Source organism: Hippoglossus stenolepis, chromosome 7 (genome assembly GCF_022539355.2).
Source record: "Hippoglossus stenolepis isolate QCI-W04-F060 chromosome 7, HSTE1.2, whole genome shotgun sequence".
In the NCBI taxonomy this organism is placed as follows: Eukaryota; Metazoa; Chordata; class Actinopteri; order Pleuronectiformes; family Pleuronectidae; genus Hippoglossus; species Hippoglossus stenolepis.
The window spans coordinates 14,851,397-14,860,000 of record NC_061489.1 but is presented as its reverse complement, the minus strand read 5'-3'; the positions used below and the strand labels follow the sequence as shown (position 1 = coordinate 14,860,000).

Sequence of the window (8,604 nt, the reverse complement as noted above, 5' to 3'; positions counted from 1 at the left end):
TTCTCGCTGTAGGAAGTGTAACAACAACACAACTCCTAATGTACTTAAAATAAAGTGGACAATATCAACAAGAGTGCATTTGTCTGCTATTCCCTTACTGAGAAAGTGAAATCGACGAGGTGCACGTGAATGCAGCATTGGTACAACTGCGTAGTTCAGGGTCCGCTGTGTATTCCTGCTCTACAGTAACTCAACTAAAAAGGTGAGTGCGGTTAAAATATAATTATTAGGATGAAATGTTTCAGTCTATGATCATTTTAAGCTTCGGGAGCAGGAGCCATTCTGAATTAATCGAGTTGCTACTAGTATTCTGTTAAATTACATTAAATCAACCTGCTCCTCTGACAGAGAAGTTGGTGATGGACCTAATTGTTGCATGTTATCAAATTAATATAAACTAATGTGGTGTGGTGACCATGTTTTTACTAAATAAAAGAATTATGTAACACATTAAAAAGTTTTAACCGATTAACGGTGGATTTATTTGAAACGACGCGTTCACGTGCCTCATACAGTGCGTGAAAACGAGCATCCGTGCAACATAACTGAAAATAAAATCATTCAAGCCGTTTGCAAAATTGGGATTCAGCATTATGACGTCATATCAACACTACAATAAAATCAGATGATTAAAAATAACCAATGATTCTAGTGGGGGGGGGGGCTACATGTGGTTTGACCGTCTTTGACTCATTAAAAACAGTTAATTCACGCTTATTCTCTCTTATTATTTGTATTAAAAAGCTAGATACTATCTGCTGGTCTTGTAACGGTGGCTAACAATCTTTGAATACTCCGGGCAATGCTCCTTCACCGTTTAAACTGGATTGATCAATCGTTTTTCCCATTCTGATCAAAAGCCCCTGAACTTGCCACACCACTGACGTCATAGCAGGGATTTGGGGCGCCAGATTACAGCGTGGATGTTCTCAGTCAGCTGTTCTCTCTCTCTCTCCCTCACCCTCACCCTCACCCCTGGTTACAGCGAGGATATAATCTACTGGGAACATTTTAAATCCTCTAACACACAAATACTGAAAAACACATACAAAATATATCAATGTCCTACATGATGACTTCCATTGGCTGCCATCAGGAATGCATTTCAGATTGCATGTATCTTAAACAAGTAGGGAGACGTCTAGGTATATTCCAGGGGGCATCTGAATGGTTGGGGATGGTCAGTTTACCTCAATGAATGCACTTGCACTTTAACCTTATCCAATCAATTAGTTGGCATTTTCCTAAATGTGTATTTTTAGATTAGTTAGTATCAACAAGCAGTGTTGTGCTGATGAATTGTCTGTGCTTTTTTGTTTGCTCTCCTGCTTTCCTTGAATCGCCCCAACTATTTTAAATGTGTCTCACCTATTTCAAGTCGCTTCCCCTCTCTCCTCTCTGCTCAGATGTCCAACGTCACTGCACTCAGCCTGCGACTTCTCCACTGCTACTCAAAGCAGGGTACTACTGAAGCAGGTGTCAATAAATTCTGTGTTATATTTTGCACAAAAATCAGGCCTCATCACATCACATTTGTATTATATGTATCATCAGGTACCTCTGGACATGGTCCTGGTGTCATGCGCCCGTTTAGTCTCAGTGTGCAGAGGGAGGGTTTCAGTAAGTACTGCTGCAAACCAACAGCTCTTCACATAAGACATATTTTTGGAGATTATTTGGAGCCAACTTGTCTCTGTTTGCAGAGTATGTGAACGCTCTGGAGCTGCCAACAGACCTGAGGTCCGTCACTGACCGGGCTGCAACAACCCTCTTGTGGACTGAACTTTTCAGAGGTCACAGACACACACACACACACACACACACACACACACACACACACACACACACACACACACACACTGTGGTTGGCTCTGCACCCTGTATCATGTGTAGAGTTAAAAGATACGCCTTGTGGTTTTGCTTTTTATTATTGTCTATTGGGTCAAAGCCAGATTTAGATCTCCAAAAACTATTAAAAGCAAATAGAAGTAGCAACACCACTGCTCGTTCATTAAAACCAATTGTCTCCACATTTACTCATTTTTTTAAAAGTTTGACAGTGTTTTATGAAACGATGCTGCCTTTCATTAAAATGATTACGTCTTTTTAAATAGAAGGGGTCACACCGCTATGCATAAGTTGGATATAGAAATATAGAAAAACCAGTCATCACCTCTTTGTTCCTTTGGCAAACCCTCCCTCCAGGTTTGGCGATGACCATGAGTTACTTGTTCCGTGAACCGGCCACCATCAACTACCCATTTGAGAAGGGACCTCTGTCACCCCGCTTCCGTGGAGAGCACGCCCTGCGCCGCTACCCTAACGGAGAGGAGCGCTGCATTGCCTGTAAACTGTGTGAGGCCATCTGCCCTGCTCAGGTGACAACCCAGTTCCTGCTTTCACCAAACAGCCAATATGACTGTAATGTTTACTCCTATAAGCTCTGATTAATTATCTGCTGAAATCCCTGGTTGTCCTCTCTGACTCTGTCTTTTCTATTCATTCTGTTTCTATGTTGAACCCAGGCCATCACCATTGAAGCTGAGACTCGAGCTGACGGCAGCAGGAGGACTACGCGCTATGACATTGATATGACCAAATGTATTTACTGCGGCTTCTGCCAGGAGGCCTGTCCTGTTGATGCCATTGTGGAGGTAGGAAACAGCTTCCGAATAGATTCTGTGGAGCTGAATCAAGGTGGATGTTGGCAGACTAAAACTGTATTTCTGTTACTTTCCTCTAGAGATATGTATTTTATTGATTTACTCTGCATACCAACACATGTGACACACTAAGCTTGGTGCGCATGTTTCTGACTAAACTGTCACAAGCAGACTCCATGAGGGTGACATGAGGCTCCTCTAGTGGAACCTGTGCTCACAGCCCAGCACCGTGCAGCTTGATTGCCTTTAGCCAGAGATCACCAGAATTGGAAGGTCTGCCACTGGCGTCCCGTTCTTTTTACAGATGAGAGCAGGTTCACACTGAGCACATGGGACAGGCGTGAAAGAGTCCGGAGACACCACGGTGAACATTATGCTGCCCCTAACATCATCCAGCATGACCGGTTTTGCGGTGGGTCAGTGATGGTCTGGGGAGGCATATCCTTGGAGGGTCGCACAGACCTCCATGTCATAGCCAACAGTTCCCTGACAGCTGTTCAGTACCGGGATAAATCCTCAGAGCGACCGTCAGACCCTACGCTGGTGCAGTGGGCCCCGGGTTCCTCCTGGTGCAGGACAAGGCCCGGCCTCAGGTGGCTGAGTATGTAGGCAGTTCCTGGATGATGAAGGCATTGATGCCATTGAATGGCACTCACGTGCCCCTGACCTAAATCCAATTGAGGACCTATGGGACGTTATGTATCAGTGCATCCGACGCCGCCAAGTACCACCACAGACTGTGCAGGAGCTCACTGATGCCCCGAGCCAGGTCTGGGAGGAGATCACCAAGGAAACCATCTGCAGACTCAACAGGAGCATGTCCAGATGTTGTCGGGAGTGCATACAGGCACACGGAGGCCACACTACTGAGTCACATTATGAGTTGTCGTGATACAATCAGCCTGTGATTTCAATTTTTACTTTGATTTTCTGTGTGGTTTTCAATCCAGCCCTCAATGGGTTGATGATTTTGGTTTCCATTGACTGTTGTTGCGTAAATTCTTTCTCAACAAAGTATACAATATACAGTAAAGATTTTCAATTTGGAATAGTTCGTTCATCAAGATCTAAAGTGTTCCTTTAATTTTTTTGAGCAGTGTATATACACAAGTTAGCAAACTGTGCATAATTTACTCAACTCACCATCAAAATCCTATAGCACAATATGGAACTGAACATATGTGTGCATATTGACATGCAGACCTCATATTTTTCTTTTCTTCTTTGTCAATCTCTCCACCAGGGTCCAAACTTTGAATTTTCCACAGAGACCCACGAGGAGCTGCTGTACAACAAGGAGAAGCTGCTGAACAATGGCGACAGATGGGAGGCGGAGATAGCAGCCAACATACAAGCAGACTACCTGTACAGATAGACTGTTTAATCTGCACACTGACAACAAAGATGTGTGACACGTGAAATGATGCGTCTCATCATCGTTCTATGCACTAAAGAGATTACTGGTAGTGAAGCCTTGCAGCCTCAGACTCTGTCATCAGAACTGAGAAAAAACATAGAAACGCACAATTCAGTTCTTGTGTTTTATTGATATTGCACTTTCTGAAGTTGATATCATAAACTGTAACCCATGTAACCTATGCACATGTCTGTTATAGACTATCTTTTACTGCACTTTAAAAAAACAAGGTTCATCTTATTTAATAGGTTGGACATTTCTGAAAATATATTTATGTATGTTGCTGACGCTATTTAGGAAAGTGAAAGAAGTAAATCCTGTTTTTAAACTTTAACTGTCTGTTGTATTGAAGCTGGTGCTGAAACAATTAGTCGATTGACAGATTAGTAAATGCCAATATTCTAGCTATTTAATCGATTGTTCAAAACATCTGGATCCAGCTTATAATATGTGATAAGTTCCTGTTTTTCTTAGTTTTGTATGACATCAAGTGTATTCTGTGGTTTCAGAATGTGAACAGGGTGTTTAGTGGACTGATATTAATGAATATGTGCGATTTGGTGCAGATCCAAATGAAAGTCTGACTCTAGTCAATTTAAATGTGGTTACATAAACAGTTTGGGCCTTGGTGGAGGTTTGTACTATAATGAGTGCTAGTTGAGTTAATTCTGTAATGTCAATGACACAGTTTAACCACAGTTTAATATTAATTAGAGCTAAAGAGACCAAGCAATCAAATAAAACTCAACTCAGGGAATAAACACTAATAATCGATATTTAATTCAAATAATACTGTCTGGCTGTTGGTTTGTTCACTTACTCTTTAGGATGTGATAGCAAATTCAATATAGTTGGTAAATTGATTGGATCAATCAATTGTACTTGAGCGTATGGTTAACATTGTTTCTGATATCTAGACCAAACATGTATTTATTTAGTTTACGGGCATATTGACAAGCAATAGTTGTTGTGTCTTAATACTGCAGCATCTTAGTCTGTGATCAGAGACTTGGTGGTTGTAAATGATACAATAGGAGCAGTTAGCACAGTGTGTACCGAAGCTGGATGTCAGTATTTTAAATGAATTGCTTTGGCTCACACAGGCTGAGTGAATTTTTCCACGACCTGTCGCAGTCAATAACCAGCCTGGGGCTGTAGTCACTCTGTGGGCTATGGTCGCACTCAGCGGGTTTTTTTTCCTTTGAGCGCCGGGGTTGTCACGTGATAAGGGCGGAAACTGCCTCCTAGTCCACGCTGAATCTCCCGCGAACGCGGCCATTTACTCTTTTCTCTCCTCGCAGCAGCACCGGTGAGTCTCTGTTTCCTTCTCCCATCGCGGCCCGACTTTGCGTGTAAGTTTGTGTATTTGAGGAAAGTCTGTTTAAGAACTACCGCAGACCTGACGGGGTTTCTGCTCCGTTGGGTGTTTTATCTGTAGCCACGTGAAGAAGCCGCTACCAGACTAGGCCATTGGGTTTTTTCCCCTTCCTCGTAGCTAACGTAGCACGTTAGCTAAGTGAATGGCTTCCATGCCGTGCTGGCTAATCGGCTAGTAGCGCTCCCTCATCTCATCGCTTTGTTCCAGAGAGCCTCTTCATTTATCTGATCAACTATATTTATTATTACTGACTCAATGAGGAGCCTGTCGCCGGTACTGTGTGTTATGTTAATCCCTGGTTGGGGCGGCAGCAGCGGGGAACACGGTGCGGTCTCCCGGGTCGATTGTTTCAACCGAACAAGAAAAAAGTGCGCTCGCCGTTGGTATGGCGCACTCAAACCAACGGCAGCTAGCTGGCCAGTTAGCCAGCGAGTAACTGCTAATCTTTAAAACACGGACTCATAGGCGTGATAGACGAGCTTCCATTCAAAACCTCCTCGCAGGGAAACACGTATGTGATTTACACCTTTCTTATTCAGCTGTTAGCATAACTGAAACGCAGTGTGTTTGGCGTTAGCTTGCATAGAAAGTGCTAGAAGCTGATATCGCTACCAAGCATCAGGCTGCTGGTTGTAGCAGCTTGATGTGAATGTAGCCGCTCAAAGTGTCATTATACCTGAACTATAACACACAGACTGTTGCCTTATAGTTCCTTTATGTATTGTTAACAGCTAACCATGTAGCTGCTAACAGCGTTAGCTCAACGTTAACTGGAGGATGAAAGACGTTCTAACTGTCCCGCCTTGTTTTGTTCAACCAGATAAAGAGCAACCATGGCCGACTCAATGACTCAGTGTGTGGTGGTGTTCAAAGTAAGTTTCTGAAATTATCTAGTAAATGATGTAAATTGAACAAAAGATAATGGCGGTATTTGCGCCAGCAGTGCTGAACCAGTACCAACCAGTGTAAACTCTTCTCCCTCCCAGCTCGTGTTAGTAGGAGATGGAGGCACCGGGAAAACAACTTTTGTGAAGAGACACATTACAGGAGAGTTTGAGAAGAAATATGTCGGTGAGTATCTTGATGTCTAGAGAGAGTGACACGTCAGTTTGGGACAGATAACGAGCTAAAAGACGATTCACCAACCGACAGCAGGGGCTAATCAAGCAGTTAGCAGGCCCTGAGCTGTGGGGGCCAACTGGTTCACATGTATATCGGGCTGACTTGACAACATATTGAACAGAAATGCTTTACTAGGTTTTATGTTATTTAGAAAGTGTCTCAATTACGTGATTTGTCCACCAGAGAGCACTGACAAATTGACTTCAACAAATTTGTTGATATATATGTATTATTTTATTTTTTTTAAGATTATGGGTTGGGCCTTAATTGCAACTTCCAAGATTTTACTTTTGTTGTTGGTCTGTATTATGCAGAACCTGTTTGATAAGGGAAATCCAATCCAGAAAGTAAATGGGTGCATTTCCTCCAGGTGGATATGCCATATGTGCTAACAAACCAATTCAATTTACATCCACGCTTATACAACTACCAATTTCTTTAAACTGAACAATCCTCCCCATTTGTGTTGCTCATTCCTTGGCCCATCCTGTTATACTTTTTATGTTTCACATACTCTTACCTCATACCTTTTTTCTTTGCCTAATATTCTAGCTACTCTGGGAGTAGAGGTGCACCCACTGATGTTCCACACCAACAGAGGAGCCATCAAGTACAATGTGTGGGACACAGCTGGTCAAGAGAAGTTCGGAGGCCTGAGAGATGGATACTACATTCAAGGTGTGTTGATCAGTCCTACATTGTGCTGTTACAGTTATTAAACCTTGAACATTCTCTACAATGACTATACATTTAAATGTGGGAATGGTGAGGTAAATCATCTGTTACTTCCACAGCTCAGTGCGCTATCATCATGTTTGACGTCACATCTCGAGTCACCTATAAGAACGTGCCTAACTGGCATCGTGACTTGGTCCGTGTATGTGAGAACATTCCCATTGTCCTTTGTGGCAACAAGGTTGACATAAAAGACAGGAAAGTCAAAGCCAAGAGCATCGTGTTTCACCGCAAGAAGAACCTGCAGGTATGTCTGCCCTCATGCCTACTCCAGTCACGTGTGAAAAATGTCAAATAATTGGTGTGTTCTTTTTAACAATCGTCTGATTGCACACTGTTCTGCCTCCAGTACTACGACATTTCTGCCAAGAGTAACTACAACTTCGAGAAACCTTTCCTGTGGCTAGCAAGGAAGTTGATTGGTGATCCCAACCTGGAATTTGTGGCAATGCCTGCCCTCGCTCCCCCAGAGGTCCACATGGACCCAACACTTGCTGCGAAGTACGAGCACGAGCTTCAAGTGAGTAAAACATGCAGGTGCCATGTCTGTTAAATTGACTGTATGCTGTAATTCCAATCCAGCAGCTTCTAGGTCTGGGCCAAGTACTCAAACTCTGCAGTGAACTCATTTATAACTTTAAATCTCCATCTTCTCCTCACCAGGTTGCATCAGAAACAGCATTGCCAGATGATGAAGATGACCTCTAACCTGTTACCCAAATTGTCCCTCTCCCTCCTAGCCGTGGACAGGAAGTTGTTGAAGTCTTGACCCCCCCTTACTGTAAAATCCCTTTTCAGATTTTTTTTATTTTTGAATTTTTTCTGTTTGTTTTAAAACTAAGAAAGATAACTTGGTGAAAAAGTTGTGCTTCTAATTTCACTGTATAAGACACACCCCACCCTAGTGTTGTCATTGGCATGGCAACGTGCTACTCTTCATCGTCGAGCACCCTCCACTGCACTTAACCAGCCCACAGAATGCTGTTGTATGGTGTACTGGAAACACTATGGGGAGTAAACTTTGAATAAAAACATTCTCAATATGACATGTCCTTTTTTTGTTTGTATTTGTTTTAATCTCTCGATAACAGTGTTGCTGAAGCTAATGTGATACTTTGTGAGTTGAGGTCGCACCATTAAACCCCTTTTTAAAGAAGACGTTTTGGCCCCTTATTAAAGTGTGACCGTGATCCAGGAAGTTCATAAGGAGTCAAATGGAATTATAAAGTTTATTTGTACTTTTAAATCATGTAACTTTCTACATAGCCCTCACAAGCTTAAATAATAGC

The 8,604-nt window shown here is 42.7% G+C and overlaps 2 protein-coding genes across 4 annotated transcripts; both read left to right on the top strand.

Moving 5' to 3' along the window:
* Positions 1-99: 99 nt before the first annotated feature.
* ndufs8b (NADH:ubiquinone oxidoreductase core subunit S8b) lies at positions 100-4,870 on the top strand. 2 transcript variants are annotated; one of them, XM_035162062.2, is made up of 7 exons: positions 100-202; positions 1,407-1,461; positions 1,555-1,620; positions 1,704-1,793; positions 2,206-2,378; positions 2,526-2,654; positions 3,907-4,870. In XM_035162062.2, the coding sequence occupies exons 2-7, from the start codon at positions 1,407-1,409 to the stop codon at positions 4,036-4,038; spliced, it is 645 nt and encodes a 214-aa protein (XP_035017953.1). In that variant the 5' UTR covers positions 100-202; the 3' UTR covers positions 4,039-4,870. The 2 variants fall into 2 exon arrangements, with proteins under 2 accessions (XP_035017953.1, XP_035017952.1); XM_035162061.2 differs by having other exon boundaries at positions 130-202; positions 1,407-1,476.
* Positions 4,871-5,265: 395 nt separating this feature from the next.
* On the top strand, positions 5,266-8,361 carry ran (RAN, member RAS oncogene family). Of its 2 annotated transcripts, none has more exons than XM_035162063.1 (7): positions 5,266-5,389; positions 6,279-6,330; positions 6,445-6,529; positions 7,133-7,258; positions 7,375-7,562; positions 7,665-7,835; positions 7,979-8,361. In XM_035162063.1, the coding sequence occupies exons 2-7, from the start codon at positions 6,292-6,294 to the stop codon at positions 8,021-8,023; spliced, it is 654 nt and encodes a 217-aa protein (XP_035017954.1). In that variant the 5' UTR covers positions 5,266-5,389; positions 6,279-6,291; the 3' UTR covers positions 8,024-8,361. The 2 variants fall into 2 exon arrangements, with proteins under 2 accessions (XP_035017954.1, XP_035017955.1); XM_035162064.1 differs by having other exon boundaries at positions 5,335-5,432.
* Positions 8,362-8,604: the final 243 nt, after the last annotated feature.

Coding starts and splice junctions, on each gene's coding strand:
- ran (XM_035162063.1), top strand. CDS start 6,292: ATGGCCGACTCAATGACTCAGTGTGTGGTGGTGTTCAAA. Junction 7,259..7,374: donor AGATGGATACTACATTCAAG/GTGTGTTGATCA, acceptor TTACTTCCACAG/CTCAGTGCGCTATCATCATG. Junction 7,563..7,664: donor ACCGCAAGAAGAACCTGCAG/GTATGTCTGCCC, acceptor TTCTGCCTCCAG/TACTACGACATTTCTGCCAA.
- ndufs8b (XM_035162061.2), top strand. CDS start 1,407: ATGTCCAACGTCACTGCACTCAGCCTGCGACTTCTCCACTGCTACTCA. Junction 1,794..2,205: donor GTGGACTGAACTTTTCAGAG/GTCACAGACACA, acceptor CCCTCCCTCCAG/GTTTGGCGATGACCATGAGT. Junction 2,655..3,906: donor CTGTTGATGCCATTGTGGAG/GTAGGAAACAGC, acceptor TCTCTCCACCAG/GGTCCAAACTTTGAATTTTC.